The 22,675-nt window shown below is 40.9% G+C and overlaps 1 protein-coding gene and 1 long non-coding RNA gene across 50 annotated transcripts in view; one reads left to right on the forward strand and one right to left on the reverse strand.

The window, feature by feature from the left end:
- Positions 1-1,479: 1,479 nt before the first annotated feature.
- LOC129136716 (uncharacterized) lies at positions 1,480-3,576 on the reverse strand. Its single transcript, XR_008538655.2, has 3 exons — positions 3,390-3,576; positions 2,220-2,269; positions 1,480-1,731 (listed from the first exon to the last, which is right to left on the reverse strand). It is a non-coding gene; the product is annotated as an uncharacterized LOC129136716 (long non-coding RNA).
- Positions 3,577-3,591: 15 nt separating this feature from the next.
- IFT88 (intraflagellar transport 88) overlaps positions 3,592-22,675 on the forward strand; it is a 124,884-nt gene continuing 105,800 nt past the window's right edge. For 6 of the 49 annotated variants that reach the window (XR_010150293.1, XM_024348266.3, XM_054664772.2 and 3 more), the window contains exons 1-3: positions 3,835-3,970; positions 11,097-11,192; positions 19,697-19,759. Coding sequence is in view for 26 of the 49 variants with exons in the window: in XM_024348266.3 (XP_024204034.3) it covers positions 11,103-11,192; positions 19,697-19,759 (153 nt within the window). In the remaining 23 variants the exon portion in view is untranslated. 49 annotated transcript variants of the gene reach the window in all.

The raw sequence follows: 22,675 nt of genomic DNA on the forward strand, positions 1-22,675 counted from the left end.
TTTTCTCTGAGCTTTATTAATACAACTGTATATACTTAGCAGCTGCCTAGTCAACATCTCTATTTGCATATTTTACAGGCATCTGAAACTCAACATATTCAAAACTAAACTCATTTTCTCTCTCAAACTTGCATCTCCTCCAGTATTCTCCATGGTAATACATGGTGCTAGCATTCATCCCATTACTCATGCCAAACTTGGGATTCATGCTTGCTGCTTACTACCCATTCACCCCCAACTCTCTATATAATTAATTACAAGTCCTGACAATTCACTCGATTAACAATTATTGAGAGTCAACTAGTTCCAGGCACTTTTCTAAGTACTGGAGATACAGTCTAGAACAAAAAAGACAAAAACGCCCATTCTCTGTGGAGCTTGAATTTCAGTAATATAAGCTAGGTGACCCTAACATTTTGCCTGGCAATAATAGGTGTGTTCATTAAATGCTAGCTACATAATGATGTTTAAAATGAAGGTGAATGAGCACTCCCTGGGCAAGTAACTGTATCACACCCAAAGAGCAACCAAGTTGAGGCCGGGTGCGGTGGCTCACGCCTGTAATCTCAGCACTTTGGGAGGCAGAGGAGGGCAGATGACAAGAGGTCAGGAGTTCGAGACCAGCCTGGCCAACATGGTGAAACCCCATTTCTACTAAAAATACAAACAATAGCTGGGTGTGCTGGCTTATGCCTGTAGTCCCAGCTACTCAGGAGGCTGAGGCAGGAGAATCATTTGTACCCGGGAGGCAGAGGTTGCAGTGAGCTGAGATGTTGCCAGTGCACTCCAGCCTGGGTTACAGAGTGAGACTCTGTCTCAAAAAAAAAAAAAAAAGTAACCAAGTTGAAGTAACTTGAATTTGTTTCTAATTAAAAAGATTTTTTTGAGGAGACTGAAAATTTACAGTTTGGAGATCCAGAGATAATGCAAATTGTCTCTATAGAGGGACAGTAACTTGAAATAAGGCTCCCCAGTATTCACTAATTAACAAATATTTCTTGGAACAACTGCTATGAGCTGGGTATAGTATGGCTAGATACTATTCAGAATCATGTTAGATTTTACCCTACTTGCAAGCTAACAAGCTGGTCTAACAGCTCCACAAATGATGGCAGAAAACACCTGAGTCAGAGAGAAAGGGCTTTATTTTTCACAGCACAGCCAGTAGCCTGGGCTTCATATTCCCTTCGGTTCCCCTTTCCCTTCCAAGTCCCATGGGGACAGTCCAGGTGGATGCTGCACATGTGATTGGTTTTACCGCCCAGGTACACCAAGTTTAGGAAAGCCCAGTCTTGAACAGTGAACTGCAAGCCAACATGCTCAGCCTTTGCCCCAGAAGGTGACACTCTCTTTATTAAACTGAACAGCAACAAACCTGTCTTTTGTTCCAGAAGCAGACAATTATCTTAATCTTCCAAAGCTGTTCCTTGAAAAGGTATATTAATCCGAATTCCCTAAAGAAACAGATCCAATAGGATGCATATTGCAGAGAGAGATTTATTTGAAGGAATTGGCTCAATCAATTGGAGGCTGGTGTTAGATATGAGTTCTAAATTTCTCTTCAAAGAATCAATGTCAGTATGTTCAATTCTTTGTCTTCTACTTTTATACTTAACTTCTGGCCAGATGCGGTGGCTCACACCTGTAATCCCAGCACTTTGGGAGGCCGAGGCGGGAAGATCATGAAGTCAGGAGATCGAAGCCATCCTAACACGGTGAAATCCATCTCTACTAAAAATACAAAAAATAAGCCAGGTGTGGTGGCGGGCACCTGTAGTCCCAGCTACTCGGGAGGCTTAGGCAGGAGAATGGAGCAAACCCAGGAGGCAGAGCTTGCAGTGAACCGAGATGCCGCCACTGCACTCCAGCCTAGGCTATAGAGCGAGACTCTGTCTCAATTAAAAAAAACAAAACAAAATAAAAAAAGCTTAACTTCCTCGTAAAGCAATCTTTTTCAACTACCTGCTCCACCCTGACTCATTCTGATTACCTGCTCTGCCCTGACTCATTCTCCACCCTGACTCATTCCGATTTCCTGCTCTCCATAACTATTTTTCCCACCAAACTACTTACCCGGTCACTCTCTTTAAATTAGTCAATCAGAATTAGTTTAGCCTGTGCCGTCTAACCTTAGCCAACAGGGGAAGGACACAGCAGCAGGTGCCACATGCGTCAGGAATAAAAACCCCTTCGCCTCCCTTGTCCAGGTGTGTGCTCACCATTGCTCCATCTGTGAGGGCGCACCCTTCTATAGAAGTAAATTGCCTTGCTGAGAAGGAAAAAAGAAAATTTTATAGTTGAGTGCTATTTCTTTTGCGGCACCAAAACTTTATTTATAATGCTGGCAAGCCTAAAATTTGTAGGTCAAGTTAGAGACCCAGGAAAGAGCTGGAGGCAGTCTGGGGGCAGGATTCCTTCTTCCTCAGAGGACCTTAGTCTTTTCTCTTATGACCTTCCCTTGACGGGATGAGGCCAACCCACCTTGTGGAGGACCAACTGCTTTACTCAAGTCTAATTTAACTGTTAATCACATCTTAAAAAATACCAGCTATCATAATACTCCAGAACAAAGGCAGTCAGTGTCTCTGCTCACAAAACACGGGAAAGTGCAGGCGACCCATGGAGAATTGTCTCCCAACACTATGTTTTTTCTTTTTTTGGATGGAGTTTCGCTCTTGTCACCCAGGCTGGAGTGCAATACCACCATCTTGGCTCACTGCAACCTCCGCCTCCTGGGTTCAAGAGATTCTCCTGCCTTAGCCTCCTGAGTAGCTGGGATTTATTACAGGCGCCTGCCACCTCGCCGGGCTAATTTTTGTATTTTTAGTAGAGACAGGGTTTCACCACGTTGGCCAGGCTGGTCTCCAACTCCTCACCTCAGGTGATCCGCCGGCCTCAGCCTCCCAAAGTGCTGGGATTATAGGCATGAGCCACTGCGCCCGGCCAACACTACTTATAAAAACTCATTAATTACTGGTGTCTTTAGACTCCCTCTGTCCCTCCCCTCCATCCCCAACATTTACTTTTAAAATTTAAGACAAAACTTAAACATTAAACAATTATGAATTTAATTCCCCCATTTATATTACATTGATTAAGCTTTACACTATGACCCAGGTTCTAGGTGGTTGGGACACAATGGTTCAATCCCTGTCTAGTAAATAAAACGGACACCTTAAGCGCTACAATCAAGGTGCGCACGGGGTGCTACAGAACAATACGCAGACAGGAGGAGGTGGGGGGAAAGGTGAGACTTCCCAGGCAGGTGTCATCCCAGAATAACTTTTACACAGGGTGACTAAGCGAGTTAGTGACTGCGCGGAAAACGGGCTTCCAAGGTTCACAAGGCTCGTGCTGCGGCTCCGGGAGCTATGTCACAGTAAGCTTACTATCATCCTTTGGGCATCTGCTTTACGGATGAGTTCATCAGGATTTAAAGGATCTTGGTTCCATATCCTTCCCCTTCCTCACAAAGGCCGCCAGCCCGGAGCCCCTCTAGGCCCTCCTCCCTCCTGCATCTACGGGCCGCGAGCCTTTCCCTCCCCGCCCCCTTCACACAGGCCGCCCCCAGCCTCCCAACCCCCCGGTTCCGTTCCACGGGAGGCCCCGGCCTCCCTGCCCTCTCCTCCACCGTTCTACCCGCATCGCCCGGCTTCCCGCAAGCCGCTGACACCGTCCCCTCAACACCCTCCGCCCACCGCCACTCCCTTCCACTGAGGGGGACCCGGCTGCCTTCTCTCTGACCCGCCGTTCTCCGCCCCCACCCACTTCCCCAGGCCTCCCGCACCACCCCCTTCCCGCCGAGCTCTCTCCCGCCCCCGCGCTTCCGGCCCCGCCCGCCCCCGCGCGGAGGACTGTGGGAGCGGCTTCCTTGGATTCCGCGCTTGGCAACGGCTCGGCGTCGCGCTTTGGCCAACCGCTGCGTCGTCCCTGGGCCCGACTAACTGTCGCCCGCTTCCCTCAGCGTGAGGTAGGAGAAGGGCGCTGGGGCCTAGTGCTTCAGGGCCCCTGGCAGCCGTGCCCCTGCGGCGTCCTGTGTGGCGCACCCCGCCGAGGGCCTCTTCGCCCGTCTCCTGCCCGCCCCTGTCGGCCCCGGGGCGGTCTGAGGCGGGGCCCCAGATGGACTCGGCCTGCCCCTGCTTTTCTCCCTCAGGCTCCCGAGTTGTCTACTCAGAAACGCGGGCGTTGTTTCTCACATCGGTGTCCCCAGCTCACAGGCTTTTCTTGCTCCTCTGAACTGGGACGGGCGTCGCTGACCGCTTGGCGATGGCTGTCCCAAGTCCCAGTCACGCCTGACGGGGAAACTTAAAACCCAGTTAGATTACTGCGCCAGCTCTGGAATCGCACAGCAGAGACGGTGCACATCGCTCTTTAATTTTCTTGTTAGGTAAAGCACTTCAAATTGCCTGATGAAAGTTGAATCAGGAATGAAGATAAAAGTACACAACAGAATGCAGAAAGCGGTACTTAGCCTCACAAAGATGGAAACATTCCAAAAACGTGAAGTACTGTTGTCCCAAGATTCTTTCTAAGCCTAAAATTACACTTTTACTAGTCCGATTTTCTGGTTGTGAGTTTTTTTTGTTTTGTTTTGTTTTGTTTTTTCGAGAAACTGCAGTAGGCTTCTTGGAAGTAGACCAAGGGTGTCCAATCTTTGGCTTCCCTGGGCCACATCGGAAGAAGAATTGTCTTGGGCCACACATGAAATTCACAAACACTAAGGTAGCCGATGAGCTTTAAAAAAATCGCAAAAAAGAATCTCATAATGCTTCCAGAAAGTTTACGAATTTGTGTTGGGCCACGTTCAAAGCCGTCCTGTGCCACGTGCGGGCCGGGGTTGGAAAAGCTTGAAGTAGACTGTCCATAGTCAGTAGAAGAGTATTAAAAAACATACCTTTCACTTAAAAAAAAAAAGGTTTTGCCAGCATTTGATTTATATTAAACATAGGTGGCATCATCCCCAGATTATTTCAACATGGAAAAGTTTGTTACATGTATAAGCTGCTTTGGAAATTGCCTGGAGAATCCAGAAACCCTGGGTTGTATAACAGTTGTTCTGCCACCCATAGCTATTAGCCATGCTTGATTCCCTTCACCTTTCCTGGCCTCACTTTCCACATCTTTTAATATTTGTATGTTCCACAAGATGTCTATTCAACTAAAGTCTCAAGTCAAACCTTTTAATCTGGTTACAACCTAGCAGAAAGGATTTCTCATTCTAAAAGTTGCTTCCTTCTATAACGTATGTGTCAACTAAGCTGACTTAAATAGGGTTCATAATCCGAAATTATGGTTCAGAATAGTGGTTCTCAAAGTGGTCCCCAGACCAGTAGCCTCAGCATCACTTGGGTTTAAGAACCACTGGTTTAGTATTATCTGAGCTAAAGCTTTTAATTAAAAATATTTTATATATCTTTTACCAGTGACTTTTAATACCTTTTTTTTTCTTTTTGAGACGAAGTCGCGCGCTCTGTTGCCCAGGCTGGAGTGCAGTGGCGGCAATCTCGGTTTACTGCAAGCTCCGCCTCCCGGGTTCACGCCATTCTCCTGCCTCAGCCTCCCGAGTAGCTGGGACTACAGGCGCCCGCCACCATGCCCAGCTAATTTTTTGTATTTTTAGTAGAGACGGGGTTTCACCGTGTTAGCCAGGATGGTCTCGATCTCCTGACCTCGTGATCCGCCCGCCTCGGCCTCCCAGAGTGTTGGGATTACAGGCGTGAGCCACAACGCCTGGCCCTTTTAATAACCTTTTGAAGCTATTTTGGAATGACCATTTCTATGTGGGTGACATTTGCCCTCATAGTAGTTAATTTTCATCTTCAAAAAGTAATGAGAAATTAACTCAAAATGGATCAATGACCTAAATATAAGAGCTAAAACTGTTAGAAAAAAAGCATAGGTATAAATATTCTTGACCTTAGATTAGGCAGTTCTTTCTTAGATATGATACCAAAAGTACGTGCAACCAAAGAAAAAATAAATTGTATATCATCAAAATTTAAAACTTTTGGCCAGGCGCGGTGGCTCACGCCTGTAATCCCAGCACTTTGGGAGGCCGAGCCGGGCGGATCACGAGGTCAGGAGATCGAGACCATCCTGGCTAACACGGTGAAACCCCGTCTCTACTGAAAATACAAAAAATTAGCCGGGCGTGGTGGCGGGCGCCTGTAGTCCCAGCTGCTGGAGAGGCTGAGGCAGGAGAATGGCGTGAACTCGGGAGGCGGAGCTTGCAGTGAGCCGAGATCGCGCCACTGCACTCCAGCCTGGGTGACAGAGCGAGACTCCGTCTCCAAAAAAAAAAAAATTTTTTTTAAACTTTTGTGCTTCAGAGAATAGTACAAAGAATGTAAAATGATGTACAGAATGGGAGAAAGTATTTGTAAATCATTTATATAATGTTTAGTATCAGGAATATATACAGGATCCTTATAATTCATGTGATAACCTGATTTTTAGGAATGAGCTGGCTGGGCGCGGTGGTTCACGCCAGTAATCCCAGCACTTTGGGAGGCCGAGGTGGGCGGATCACAAGGTCAGGAGATCGAGACCATACCGGCTAATACGGTGAAACCCCATCTCTACTAAAAATAAAAATAAAAATAAAAAAATTAGCCGGGCTTGGTGGCGGGTGCCTGTAGTCCCAGCTACTCGAGAGGCTGAGGCAGGAGAATGGCGTGAAACTGGGAGGCGGAGCTTGCAGTGAGCCGCGCCACTGCCCTCTAGCCTAGGCGACAGAGCAAGATTCCGTCTCAAAAAAAAAAAAAAAATGAGCAAAAGATCTGAACAGACATTTCTCCAAAAAGATATAGAAATGGATAATAAGCAGATGAAAAGATACTCAACATCATTAGTCATCAGGAGAATGCAAGTCAATACTACAATGAGATACCATTTCATACTCACTAGAATTGCTATAATCAAAAACAGGAACAGTAACAGATGTTGGCTAGGTCATGGATAAATTGGAAACTTCATGCATTGCAGGTGGGATGTAAAATAGTGCAGCCACTTTGGAAAACAGTCTAGCTGTTCCTCCAAAAGTTAAACATAGAGTTACTATATGATCCAGCAATTCCTTTACTAGATATATTCCCAATAGAATTGGACCTATATATGCATGCTAAAACTTGTACACACACATTCATAGTGATGTTATTCATAAAAGTCAAAAAGTGGAAACAATTCAAATGTCCATTAACTAATGAATGGATAAGCAAAATGTTGCAGATGTATTTAACCATAAAAAGTAATGAAATATTGATACATACTACTGCGTGGATGAACCTTGGAAGCATTATGCTAAGTGAAAGAGACCAGACACAAAAGGCTACATATTGTGTAATTTCCTTAATATGAAATGTCCAGAATTGGCAAATCCATAGAGACAGAAAATAGATTAATGGTTGCCAGGGACTGGGGAAAGGGAAGGGAGGCATGGAGAGCTGCTAACAGGCCCCATATTTCTTTATGGGATGATGAAAGTGTTCTGGAATTACATACTGGGGATGGTTGCACAACCTTGTGAATATACTAAAAACCACTGAATTGTGCACCTTGAAAAGTTAAGTTGTATGGTATATGAATTATAGTTCAAAAACTAATAATTTTGTTAGTATTTAAAATATATAAATAATTTTTAAAGGTTATGAGAAGCCACATATATGTGGTATTATGCTGAGAAAAAGATTAAGCTGAAAATTTATTTTTTATTTATTTTTTATTATTTATTTATTTATTTTTTGAGACAGAGTCTGGCTCTGTCGCCCAGGCAGGGGTGTGGTGGCACAATCTCGGCCCACTGCAACCTCCGCCTCCCAGGTTCAGGCCATTCTCCTGCCTCAGCCTCCTGAGTACCTGGGATTACAGGTGCCTGCTATCATGCCCGGCTAATTTTTTTGTATTTTTAGTAGAGACGGGGTTTCACCATATTAGCCAGGATGGTCTCGATCTCCTGACCTCGTGATCTGCCTGCCTCGGCCTCCCAAAGTGCTGGGATTATAGGCGTGAGCCACTGCGCCCAGCCTAAGCTGAAAATTTCTTAGGAATTTGCTGGTGCACTTAAAATGTACAGGCCTTAAGAAAATATGTATTTGCTTTAAAGAAAATACATTTCTTGAATACTAGCAATACTACATTTCTTGGGTAATTAGCCCTCCTCCACCTCCCACCCCTCAAATTGCCTAAAATATTGACTTGATTTGAATGATACTTCCAGGAATCCTTGCCAGATTCTTTAGTAATTATTAGATTTACAGTATATCTATATGGTAATTTCATTTCTCCCATGCTTCTGTCCAAGTCAAAATGTAGAGATGAATCTTGAAATTTTACATTTTTATTTGGGAAGAAAGAATTGCAGTTTGAGGACCAGGTGGTCTTTGGTATGTCCAAAGAACAAAGAGAAGGTTGGAGGTTTATCAAAAGGAGAAGTGTCATGTAGTGCTCTTTGAGAAAGTTCACTGGAACTAGTGAGGTTCTGGGAAGCTGGCAAGTTCTAATTGGTGGGTAGCTGTGGTGGGCAGAATTAGTCCTATATTTGCAGCAAGTTATCTCAGCAGCTATAAATAAAATTGGCCTCAGGTTTTAGCAGCCAGTTTCAGCAGCCAGACTTGCAGAGAATTCCATTCTTCAAGCAGTGTTATGTGTCCTGAGTGCCTCCCCACCAACACACCCCAGCTTCTTGACTCTGTTTTAGTTGGGTATGACAAGAATGACTCAATTTGTATGATCAACTTTCACTCTTCTGTTTCATTTTGCTTTGATATCTTTTTTTTCTGTCTTGCATTTTTTCCCTCAACATTTCATTATGAAAATTTTCAAACATGCAGCAAGGTTTAAAGAATTTTATGTTGAATGTTACTCCTGCTACCTAGATTCCACCTTTAACCTTTTTCTATAGCTGCTTTATCATGTACTTATCCATTTACCTATCTCTCAATCCATCTATCAAGCCATCCTTTTTTTTTAGAGACAGAGTCTCACTCTGTCACCCAGGTTGGAGTGCAGTGGCATGATCTCAGCTCACTGCAACCTCTGCCTCCTGGGTTCAAGCGATTCTCGTGCCTCAGCCTCCCGAATAGCTGGAATTACAGATGTGCACCACCATGCCCTGCTAGTTTTTGTATTTTTAGTAGCGATGGGGTTTCACCATCTTGACCAAGCTGGTCTCAAACTCCTGACCTCAAGTAATCCACCCGTCTTGGCCCTCCAAAGTCCTGAAATTACAGGCATGAGCTACGGCGCCCGGCCTAAGCTGTCTTATTTTATGTATTTTAAGCTAAATTACAGCTATTACATGTTCCCTGAAATAACAGCATGCGTATCAATTATATAGTTCAATATTTGTTTATAGTTCTTACTTTTGAGGTAAAATTTACAAAGCAGAAATCTCAGTGTATATTTGCTGAGTTTTCACAAATGCATACACTTGTGCGACTCAAACCCCTGCCAAGATACAGAACATTTATCATCACCCCAGAAAATTCTCTCATGTCCCTTTCCATTCAATCCCTAACCCCCATCCCCAAGAAGCGATCTCAGTTCTGATGGTTTTCTACCGCAAATTAGCTTTGCCTGTTTGAGAACTTCATATAAAGGAAACAGTGCATAATGTACACTCTATGTAAGGCTTCTTTCACTCAGCATAATTGGGATTCTTTTTTATTGCTGGATAGTACTTCATTGCGTAAGTATGCCACATTTTGCTTGTCCATTTTACTGATGGGTATCTGGTTTGATTCTGATTTTTCAGTATTATGAATAAAGCTGTGACAGAAAAGAAAGGTTTAATTTGAAGAATGAGACTCTCCTCTAAATTACCAGGTCCAGAGAGGCATGGGAGTGAAACAGCAGTCACATCTCCTTTACCTTCTTGGGCTAAGTAATCATGTCTTGCTATTGCCATAAGTAGCTATAAATTAATCTAACAATGGCACTGTCTGGATACTATAACCCATACAATGTAGCCAATCACTAATCAACGTTATTTTTTTAAACCAGTGAGAATTTCTGACAGACAGCTTTGTATCAGCCCACTCCCTGCCCCACTTTTTTGCCTTTAAAGATCTGCTTGAAACAAAGGCCAAATGGAGCTCCTGTCCAAGGTTACATGAAGTCTGAGTGTTCTGGGCAGGCAGCCGTCCTCATTTTGGCTCAAGTAAACTTTTTAGAATTGTATTTTATGCCTCAATTCCTTTCTTTAGGTCGACAGCTACTATGAACATTCTTATACAAATCTTTTTGTAGACATATGTTTTCATTCCTCTTGAGTAAATATTTTTGAGTGGAATTGCTGGGTGATAAAAGGTACTTTTAATAAAAGTTAATTTTATGAAACTGCAAGACTTTTCTCCCAAAGTGTATCATTTTACACTCCCATCAGCAACGTGTGAATACTCTGGTTGCTCCACATCTTTGCTGACATTATGTGTTGTTGGTCTTTTTAATTTTACACATTCTGATGGGTATGTGGTGGCTTCTGCCTTGCATTTTAATTGGCTGTTGCATACCTTTCTTCTGCACTTGATACTAAGCTCCATGAAAATCAGGACAATCAATTGTACCCCCTCTAGTGCCTGTCACTGTTCTTTCAGTGTTGTAGTTGTGAAATAAATGTGAAATGAGGACAATAACTTAATGTTTTGACATCTAGTTTTGGGAATTTGATGTGAAAAAAATTGAAGCCATGAAAATATATATAGATAAATTTGACCACAAATGTCATTAAATAGTTATACTTTATTGGAATTAAGAATTATTTCTGGCCTGGCGTGGTGGCTCATGCTGGTAATCCCAGCATTTTGGGAAGCCAAAGTGAGAGGATCACTTGAGCTCAAGAAATTGAGTCCAGCCTGGGCAACATAGGGAGATCCCATCTTTACAAAAAATTTCAAACTTAGTTGGGTGTGGTGGCACAAGCCTGTAGTACCAGGGAGGCTGAGGTGGGAGGATCACTTGTGCCAGAGAGATCAAGGCTATAGTGAGCCGTGATTGTGCTACTGCATTCCAGCCTGGGCAACAGAGCAAGACATATCTCAAAAAATATATATATATATTTCTTATACCAAGAACATATCTACACTGCCAGTTTTTCCTAGGTACAAATGATGCAAAATGTGCACCTGGCTCCGGAGACAGATGAAGATGATCTTTATTCCGGCTATAATGACTACAATCCAATCTATGATATCGAGGTAACAAAAGCTAGTTGTTTTTTACATTGGTCTTGGTTAACCAGCTGGTTTATGAAGACTGTGGATTTGAGAGTTCTACTTTATTATGCTTTAGATTAAATAAGCTGATTCAAAAACCTAGAAAAGTGCTATTACAGAAGACTCTACTGACTTCCACCAAAAATAATAATTGCAGCAGAAGGAAAGATCATGAGACAGGTTACAAAAATGAATTAAGGTGAATTATATATACTTGTATTCTTCAGCACTAGCCATCCAAATGTGTAAAAGACTTAGATCACCTGAAAGTATTTAAAATTAGGGTTTTAAAAAAAATTCTAAAGTTGAAATGTCTTGTTTTTTGGTTTTAATTTTTGTGAGTACATAGTAGGTGCATATATTTATGGGGAATATGGGATATTTTGATACAGGCATACAATGTGTAATAATCACATAAGGGTAAATAGGGTTTCTGTTACATCAAGCATTTATCCTTTGTGTTTCAAACAATCCAATTATATTCTTTTAGTTATTTTTAAATGTACAATTAAATTACTGACTATAGTCACCCCATTTTGCTATCAAATACTAGATCTTACGCTTTCTTTCTGTTTTTTTTTTTTTGTACCTATTAACCATTCTCACCCCCTCCCCTGCCACTACCCTTCCCAGCCTCTGGTAATCATCCTTCTATTCTTTATCTCCTTGAGTTCAGTTGTTTTAATTTTTAGATCCCAGAAATAAGTGAAAACATGCGATGTTTGTCTTTCTGTGCCTGTCTGATTTCACTTAATAGAATGGCCTCCAGTTCCATCCACATTATTGCAAATGACAGCATCTCATTCTTTTTTATGGCTAGTTTTCCATTGTATATATGTACATTTTCTTTATCCATTTGTCTGTTGACAGACACTTAGATTGCTTCCAAATCTTGGCTATTGTGAATACTGCTGCAGCAAACATGGGAGTGCAGATATCTTTTTGATATACTGTGATAGAGTTTGTATATTTATCCCCACGCACATCTCATGTTGAATTGTAATACCCAGCATTGGAGGTGAGACCTGGTGGGAGGCGATAGGATCATGAGAGTGGATTTCTCATGAATGGTTTAGCATGATCTTCTTGGTGCCATCCTCACCCCATGTGATGTGACTGCTCCCATTTTGCCTTCTGTCATGAGTGAAAGCTCCCTGAGGCCTCCCCAGAAACTGAGCAGATAACTGATATCATGCTTGTACAGCCTGCAGAACGATGAGCCAATCAAACCTCTTTTCTTTATAAATTACCCAATCTCAAGCATTCTCTGGTGCAAAAGTAACTGCAGTTTTTGCCATTTTAATTGCAAAACTGCAATTACTTTGGCGCCAACCTAATAGCAATGCAAGAACGGCCTGGTACATACTGATTTCTTTTCGTTTGAGTATATTCCTAGCAGTGGGATTGTTGGATCATATGATAGATCTATTTTTAGTTTTTTGAGGAACCTCTAAACTGTTCTCCATAGTAGTTGTACTAATTTACATTCTCACTAACAGTGTATGAGGGTTCCCTTTTCTCCACATTCTCACCACCATTTGTTATTACCTGTCTTTTGGATAAAAGCCATTTTAACTGGAATGAGATGACATCTCGTTGTAGTTTTGATTTCCATTTCTCTGATGGTCAATAATGTTGAGCACTTTTTCATATACATGCTTGCCATTTGTATGTCTTCTTTTTAGAAATATCTATTCAGATCTTTTGCCCATTTTTAAATCAGATTATTAGATTTTTTCCTACAGAGTTGTTTGAGTTCCTTACATATTCTGGTTATTAATCCCTTGTCAGAGGGATAGTTTATAAATATTTTCTCCCATTCTGTGGGTTGTCTCTTCACTTCATTGTTTCCTTTGTCGTGCAGAAGCTTTTTAACTTGATGTGATCTCATTTGTCCATTTTTGCTTTGATTGCCTGTGCTTGTGGGGTATTACTCAATAAATCTTTGCCCAGTCCAGTGTCCTGGAGAGTTTCCCTAGTGTTTTCTTTTAGTAGTTTCATAGTTTGAGGTCTTAGATTTCTAAGTCCTTAATCCATTTTTATTTGATTTTTGCATATGGTGAGAGATAAGGGTCTAGTTTCATTCTTCTGCATGTGGATATTCAGTTTTCTCAGCACCATTTATTGAAGAGACTGTCTTTTCCCTAATGTATGTTTCTGGCACCTTTGTCAAAAATGAGTTCACTGTAGATGTCTAGATTTGTTTCTGGGTTCTCTATTCTGTTCCATTAGTCTGTCTGTTTTTATGCCAGTATCATGCTGTTTTGGTTACTATAGCTCTGTAGTATAATTTGAAGTCAGGTAATGTAATTCTTCAGTTTTGTTCTTTTTGCTCAGGACAGCTTTGGCTATTCTGGGTCTTTTGTAGTTCTATATAGACTTTAGGATGTTTTCTTCTGTTTCTGTGAATAATGACATTGGTATTTTGATGGGTGTTGCACCAAATCTGTAGATTACTTTGGGTAGTATGGACATTTTAACAATATTGGTTTTTCCAATCTATGAACATGAAACATCTTTCCATTTTCTTATGTCCTCTTCAGTTCCTTGCACCAATGTTTTATAGGTTTCATTGTAGAGATTTTCACTTCTTTGCTTAAGTTAATTTCTAGATATTTAATTTTATTCATAGATATTCTAAATGGGATTACTTTTGTGATTTATTTTCCAGATTGTTCACTTTTGACATATAGAAATGCTACTGATTTTTGTAGGTTGATTTTGTATCCTGCAACCTTACTGAATTTGTCAGTTCTAATAGTTTTTTGGTGGAGTCTTTAGGTTTTTCCAAATATAAGATCATATCATCTATAAACTAGGGTAATTTGACTTTTTCCTTTCCGGTTTGGATGCCCTTTATTTCTTTCTCTTGCCTGATTGCGCTAGCTAGGATTTCCAGTACTATGTTGAATAACAGTGGTGACAGTGGTCATCCTTGGCATGTTCCGGATCTTAAAGGAAAGGCTTTCAGTTGTTTTTCATTCAGTATATTAGTTGTGAGTCTGTTACATGACTTTTTTCACATTGAGGTATGTTTCTTCTATACACAGTTTTTTTTTAGGGTTTTTGTGAAGGGATGTTGAATTTTACCTAATGCTTTTTCAGCATCAGTTGAAATGATCATGTGGTTTTTGTTCTTTATTCTGTTGATATGATGTATTACATTGATTGATTTGCATAAGTTGAACCATCCTTGCATCCCTGGGCTAAATCCCACTTGGTGATGATGAATGATCTTTCTAATATATTGTTGAATTCGGTTTGCTAGTGTTTTATTGAGGATTTTTGCATCAATGTTCATCAGGGATGTTGGTCTATAATTTTCTTTCTTTGATGCATCTTTGTCAGGTTTTGGTATCGGTAATACTGGCCTCATAGAATGAGTTTGGAAGTATTTCCTCTTTCTCTGTTTTTTGGAGTAATTTGAGTAGGATTTATATTAGTTCTTCTTTAAATGTCTGGTAAAATTCAGCAGTGAAGCCATCAGGTGCCGAGCTTTTCTTTGCTGGGAGACTTTTTATCGTGGCTTCAGTCTTGTTACTTCTTTTTTTTTTTTTTTTTTTTCAGATGGAGTCTCGCTCTGTAGCCCAGGCTGGAGTGCAGTGGTGCAATCTCAGCTCACTGCAAGCTCTGCCTCCCAGGTTCACGCCATCCTCTTGCCTCAGCCTCCCGAGTAGCTGGGACCACAGGTGCCTGCCACCATGCCTGGCTAATTTTTTGTATTTTTTTTTAGTAGAGACAGAGTTTCACCGTGTTAGCCAGGATGGTCTCGATCTCCTGACCTCATGATCTGCCCGCCTCGGCCTCCCAAAGTGCTGGGATTACAGGCGTGAGTCATTGAGCCTGGCCCAGTCTTGTTACTTCTTTTTTTTTTTTTTTTTTCAGTCTTGTTACTTCTTATTGGTCTGTTCAGGTTTTGGATTTCTTCATGGTTCAATCTTGGTAGGTTGTATATGTCTAGGAATTTATCTCTTTCTTCTAGGTTTTCAATTTATTGGTATATAGGTGCTCATAGTAGCTTCTAATGATCCTTCAAATTTCTGGTTTTGTTGTAGTTGTTGTTGTTTGAGATAGAGTCTCGCTCTGGTTGCCCAGGCTGGAGTGAAATGGCGCAATCTCAGCTCACTGCAACCTCTGCTTCCCGGGTTCAAGTGATTCTCCTGCCTCAGCCTCCCAAGTAGCTGGGATTACAGGCATGTGCCACCACGCCCGGCTAATGATGTATTTTTAGTAGAGATGAGGTTTTACCATGTTGGTTCGGCTGGTCTTGAACTGCTGACCTCAGAAGATCTGCCTGCCTAGGCCTCCCGAAGTGCTGGGATTACAGGTGTGAGCCACCGCATGCAGCCGATCCTTCACATTTCTATGGTATCAGTTGTAATGTCCCTTTTTTATCTCTGATTTTACTTATTTTGGTCTTCTCTCTTTCTTTGTAGTTAGTCTGGCTAACGGTTTGTCAATTTTATCTTTTCACAAAACCAACTTTTTGTTTTGTTGATCTTTTGTATTGTTGTCTTTGATTCATTTTCATTTATTCTGCTCTGATATTTATTATTTTCTTTTATTAACTTTGGGTTTGGTTTGCTTTGCTTTTCTAGTTCGAGATGCATCATTAGGTTATTTGAAGTTTTTCTTCTTTTTTGATGTAAACACTTATAACTATAAACTTCTCTCTTAATACTGTTTTCACTGTATCCCACAGCTTTTGGTGAAACCAGCCAGGCTTGTATCCTTCCCTTAAGTCAACCAGTTCCCCTGGGCCCTGGGTGGGTCCAGAGATGCTGTCTGGGAGCCAGGGCCTGGAGTCAGAATCCTTAGAAATTTGCTTGGTGCTCTATTCTGCTGCTGCTGCTGAGCTGGCACTGAACCGTAAGACAAAGTCCTTCCCACTCTTTCCACCCTTTTCCCCAGGCAGCAGATTCTCTCCTGTGTCTGTCACCACAACAGACCCGCAGAGAGTACTACCAGGGTATCGCCAATGTTTACTTAAGGCCCAAGGGCTATTCCTTCAGGTTTTGGTGAATTCTGCCAGGCCTGGGACTCACCCTTCAAGGCAGTGGGTGTCCCTCTGGCTCAGGGTAGGTCCAGAAATGCTATCGAAGAGCCAAGGCCTGGAATCAGGGACCCTAATAACGCACTTGATGCTCTAACCCACTGTGGCTGAGCTGATACCTAAGTTGCAAGACAAAGTCCCCTTTACTCTCCCCTCTTCTCATCTCAAACAGAAGCAGTCTCTCTTTGTAGCCACCACAGCTGTGAATGTGCTGGGTCACACCTGAAACCAGTAGATCTCAGAGTCTCACCCAAGTCCCACTGTATGTACTACCTGGTTATTGCTGCTGATTATTCAGGACCCAAGGGCCCTTTATTCAGCAGTGATGAATCCTGCCATGGCTGGGTTCTTTCCTTCAAGGGAATTTAGTATAAATCAGGAAAACCATTGAAACCTCCTCATTCTCCCAATTATAAAATTAAGAAATGCTAATGGAAACAAAAACTAGTAATCCCATCACTCAAGAAATAACTACTGTCAACATTTTAAACATTTTTGTGCTTTGTCTTTCCTTCATGTATACATACACAATTTTCTTTTAGTATGTTTGGAATTGAACTAGTAATTACTTTTCTGTTTACTTTTTTACGTTCAACTACATCATAAGCAGTGTCTCATGATACTAAATATTTGAATATTACTTTAATGACTACATAATATTGAAAATATATAGGTGATTAGAAGTATTTTCTCTGCCAGACGCGGGGACTCACACCTATAATCCCAGCACTTTGGGAGGCTGAGGTGGGCAGATCATCTGAGGTCCGGAGTTCAAGACCAGCCTGACCAACATGGTGAAGTCCTGTCTCTACTAAAATACAAAAATTAGCCAGCCGTGGTGGCGGGCACCTGTAATCTCAGCTGCTTGGAAGGCTGAGGCAGGAGAATAGCTTGAACCCAGGAGGTGGAGGTGGCAGTGAGCCAAGATCACGCCATTGCACAATGAGCCAAGATCACGCCATTGCACAACAGAGCAAGACTCCCTCTCAAAAAAAAATAAAAAAACCTAAAGAAGTGTTTTCTCACGATAGGATATTTTTTCCTGTTTTCTGCTATTGTAGATAACATTGTAGTGAAAAAATTTGTGCATAAATAATTTTCTATGTTTTGATCAAACACTACCTGGGATAGAGTCCCAGAAATGGAATTAATGGATCATGGATCATGAAGATTTTCTTTTTTCTTTTTCTTTTTTTTTTTTTTTGAGATGGAGTCTCGCTCTGTAGCCCAGGCTGGAGTGCATTGGCGCGACCTCTGCTCATTGTAAGCTCCGCCTCCCAGGTTCATGCCATTCTCCTGCCTCAGCCTCCTGAGTAGCTGGGACTACAGGCGCCCGCCACCACGCCTGGCTAATTTTTTGTATTTTTAGTAGAGATGGGGTTTCACCGTGTTAGCCAGGATGGTCTCGATCTCCTGACTTCATGATCCGCCCACCTCAGCCTCCCAAAGTTCTGGGATTACAGGCATGAGCCACCGCCCCGGCCTGAAGATTATTATTTTTAAAGCACCAGGGACACTTCCTACCTCCTCAGGTTGTTGCACTGTGGCTGCATAATTTAATGTGAAGTGAATACTCAGAATATCAGACCCAAAAATAAATTAGACAGTGAAGTAAAAATAATTTTTGGCTTATGCTTGGTTTTCTTTGATCTTAACTGTAATAATAACAAGTTCAATAAATAAATGAATTACTTGCAGCAGTGGCTTAAGATATTCATAGAAGATGCAATTTGTTAACAAAGTGGCAAAGAGTTCCAAAAGTTGTATAAGTTTGGTGTTTGTAATTGGAGAATTTGTTGACTGTCCTTTTTAGTTTGTCATTTAGTTAGGATTTACTGAGCTGATTAACCAAATTTTACTAATAATTTAGGAATCTTAAGGGAAATTTTTTTACCCAAAGATCTGCTAAAGTAGAAGTATAATAAATTATGTTGAAGGTTACCTTTGGATTTATACTTCATTCAAAAGTCTTTAGTTTCTATGGGTAACTGAGAATTGTGTAATTTTATGTAGTTGATATGGAAGGTTACAAAGATAATTTAGGCTGGGCACAGCGGCTTATGCCTGTAATCCCTTTAGGAGGCTCAGGGGTGGATCACTTGAGCTCAGTTTGAGACCAGCCTGGGTAACACGGCAAAATCCTGTCTCTAAAAAAATACAAAAATTAGCAGGTTGTGGTAGTGTGTGCCTGTAGTCCCAGCTCCTAGGGAGACTGAGGTGGGACAATCACCTGAGCCTGGGAAGTTGAGGCTGCGGTGAGCTGTGATCGCACCACTGTACTCCAGCTTGGAGGTTGGAGTGAAACCCTGTCTCAAAAAAAAAAAAAAAAAAAAAAAAGATAATTTAAAGTAAAAATTAAGAAGGCTTGTATGCAATAAAACTGTGTTTTAAAAGCACTGTATTAGCATCCTGGTAATATAAACATTTTATTTTGATTATTTTCAAATTTTTAAAAAGTTAATTGATAGTGACTTTATTTTTTTGTATTGTTTATTTTTAAAATAATTGACAAGTGTGTATTTTTGTGGGAAGTAGATTGAAATAAATCAGAGGCAAGGATGAGAACTGCATTTAATGTGTCTGAAGGGTTAAAGCCAGAGTGTGTGTTAGAGAAGGGGAAGTAGGAAATACGGGATGGTTGGAAGATTGACTGTTGGTGAGACTGGGTGCTTTTGAGAGACTATAAAAATGGTATTTTGTTCAGGAAACACAGGAACCCTTATATCCTGCCCTTGATTACTGTTCTTTTCCTCAAATTTCCTGAAGGGGAATGTAAGTACATTTCAGGAATCAGCAAAGCAAAATAACATTTTATTTCTACTGAGATGTTGATTCCAAATGGCAGTGCAGGTTGGACTTGTTGAGCCCCCCATTTGCTTAGATTAGCTCCAGTCTGCGTCTCAGACTTGACCTCTCCAGTGAGATGAAAAATCCTTTTCATTTGGGCAGATGGAAATGGCACCAAAGAGAGTGCCCCCTGCTTGTAGAAAATATGGCCTTTTCTATCCTGAGGTAGGGTGGGAGAAGAAGAGAAAGACAGGGGGATGGTGGGGAGAGAGAGAGAAAGAGAGATGTAAATCTCCAATTCCAAGCCACCAGGAAAAAAGAAACAGAAGAAAGGCCACATCCTTGTACACTTGATGTTTCAACCCGGCACTGTGATACCACTCATTAAAACTGTAGCCAATAAGATGTCCATAAAATTGACTAACATGACCGGTACTCCTCATTCTGGGAGAGGAAGGAGATTTGCTATTCTGGGTAGTGTGAAGTGGGGAGATTTGAGGTAGGAGTCCGTTCGTCCCTACCTAGATGTCAACAGTTGGCAGTAGATGAATTATAGAGGCTCTTGAGTACCAAACAGCAGTTTAAACTTATTTTTTCCCCCAATTCTTACTCTGTGTTGAATGTTAAATTTACGTTTTCATTTTAGGAATTGGAGAATGATGCAGCTTTTCAGCAAGCTGTGAGGACTAGTCATGGCAGAAGACCTCCAGTAAGTGAAAAAAAATTTTTTTTAATTGTGGTAAAAAATACATAACATGAAATTTACCAGATTAACCATTTTCACCTGTATATTCCTATAGTGTTAAAGATTATAACCATCATTAAGTTTAGATGGTAGTGAAACATCTTTAGAAGTTTTTCATCTTGTATATATGAAAGTCTGTATCCATTAAACAAAAACTTCCCATTTTCTCCTACTTCCAAAGCCCCTGTAACTACCATTCTACTTTCTATTTCTATGAATTTGACTAATTTAGATACCTTACATAAGTGGAGTCTCAGAGTATTTGTCTTTTTGTGACTGGCTTATTCACTTAGTATAATGTCCTCAAGGTTCATCCATGTTGTAGCATGTGACAGAATCTCCTTCCTTTTTAAGTTTGAATAGTATTCCATTGTATGTTTATACCACATTTTGTTTATTCATTCATCTGTCAATGAACACTTGTTCATTTTTGTTATTCAGTTGTAGGAGTTCTCTATATATTCTGGATATTAATGTCTTATCAGATGTATGATTTGCAAATATTTTCTTTCATTTTGTAGATTGCTTTTCACACTGATGTGTCCTTTGATACACCAAAGTTTTTTAGTTTGATATAGTCCCAATTGTCCATCTTTACTTGTGTTGCTTGTGCTTTTGGTGTCATATTCAAGAAATAATTGCCAAGAACAATGTCATGAAGCTTTTCCCCTATGTTTTCTTCTAGCATTTTTTGTAGTTTTAGGTCTTACCTTTAGATCTTTAATCCATTTTGTGTTCATTTTTATATATGGTATAAGATAAAGGTCCAAATTCATTATTTTGCACATGGATATTTAGTTCTCCCAACACTATTTGCTGTACAGACCGTCCCTTCCCTGTTGAATGGTCTTGGCACCATTGTTGAAGATCATTTAACCATATATGTAAGGGTTTGTTTCTGGGCTTTCTATGCTATTCTATTGGTCTATTTGTCTGCCTTTATGCCAGTAACCACACTGTTTTGATTAGTATAGCTTTATAATATGTTTTAAAATCAGGAAATGTGAACCTTCCAACTTCGTTCTTTTTCACAGTTGTTTTAGCTACTTGGGGTCCCTTGATATTCCATATGAATTTTAGGATGAATCTCTATTTCTGTAAAAAAAAAAATGTCATTTGGATAGTAAGGATTTGATAAGGATTGTATTGAATACACTGGGTGGTATGGACATCTTAACAATATTAAGTCTTTCAGTCTATGAACCTATGAACACAGGATGCCTTTCCATTTGTTTATGTCTTCTTTAATTCATCAATGTTTTGTAGTTTTCAGTGTATCTAGTAAGTGAATTTTAAAGTATTTGAGATCAAATGATTTCTTATGTTATTCAAACTAAATATTTTTATTAGGCATCAGAATATTGTTTACCTAAAAATTCATTGTTTTAAAAATATTTGCTTTTCTAATTTTTAAAGTGGCATAAATATTGATCCCTCAAAACATTGGGGCTTAATTTACAGATTGCCCTTCCTTGTATTAATATTAATTAATACTCAATTAATTTTCTACGAGTACATGAATTGCTAGAGTAGTTTTTTTCAGTATTAGTATTAAGGTTTTTGTATGTGTCATACAAAGCATAGACATCTGCCTTTCACAGTGCATGAAATCTGCCAAGCTTTGTTTGTAGTTGAAAATAAACAAGGTTGACACTAGGTAGTGAAGTAGAGAAAGTTCTATCCCTAATGTTCTATGTCTAATATTCCTTTTTTGAATGCTGCTTCTCCCTACCTATCTAATACTGTACAGCAGTGGCTCTCAGCTGGGGGCATTTGTGCCCCCCCACCAGGGACATTGAGCAATGCTTGGAGAGATATTTTCAGTTGTCACAACTTGAGTGGGTGCTACTGTCACCTAGTGGGTAGCAGCCAGAGATGCTGCTAACCATTCTACAATGCATAGGGCAGCCCCCGGTAATAAAGAGCTATCCAGCCGAAACTCCTTTGCTTTAGATGAAGTGTCCTTCTGCTGTTATCTTCCCTCACTTTGTCATGTTCTCCCGTCCTCCCTGTCCTACGTACTTATCTAGCAAAAATAAATCATTGTGAGTAGCTTGCCCATCTCATTTGGGGTAAATGCATTTAGTGTGGTTCCTTGCAAGGAGTTTGGCTAAATCACTGCACAGGTAGAGGACACAGTCAGTCCTCCACAAGACCACTCCCACTTCTGACACCAACTGCAAGTTCATGGTTCCCAGAACCATCCTCAGGCTTGATAATTCTCTGGAAAGACTCAAAGAACTCACTGAAATCTCCTATACTTACAGTTTAATCATGGGAAGGATACAAATTAAAATCCACCAAGGGAAGAGATGCATAGAGCAGGGCCTAGGAGTGGTCCAAACAGAGAGCTTCTGATTATCCTCTCCCTGTGGAGCAAGACATGGCAGTACCTTTTCCTAACCACAGTGTGACAGTACTTGAAGAGTATTGCCAACCAGGGAATCCTACTCTAGACTTTGGCGTTCAGAGTTTTTACTGACACTTGATCACATACCACCCACCAGGCCAACCTTTAGTCTCTAGTCCCGGAGGTTCAGGCTAGTAACTCCAGAAGCTGATGTGTCCCAAAGCTCCCATTGTGAATCACATTGATAGACTGACCAGTGGCCAAAGCCAGGGCAAACAAAGACACTCCCGTCAGGCAGAGCATTTCAGGGGTGTAGAAATCATCTCCTAGGAGCCAACAATAGAGGCCAGACCTCTCTTTGAGTAAAGTTAATTCTTCACTACACATTCTAAAACCCATATTTTATTTATTTATTTAATTCTTTTACAACCCATATTTTAATTTTGAAGTTACCTTCATTACGGGAAGAAAAACCATAGGCTCTGAGTCCTTGCACTAGGCTAGTGATTAGACTGTAAGCTTTTCAAAGA

This window comes from Pan troglodytes, chromosome 14 (assembly GCF_028858775.2).
Source record: "Pan troglodytes isolate AG18354 chromosome 14, NHGRI_mPanTro3-v2.0_pri, whole genome shotgun sequence".
NCBI classification, from domain to species: Eukaryota; Metazoa; Chordata; class Mammalia; order Primates; family Hominidae; genus Pan; species Pan troglodytes.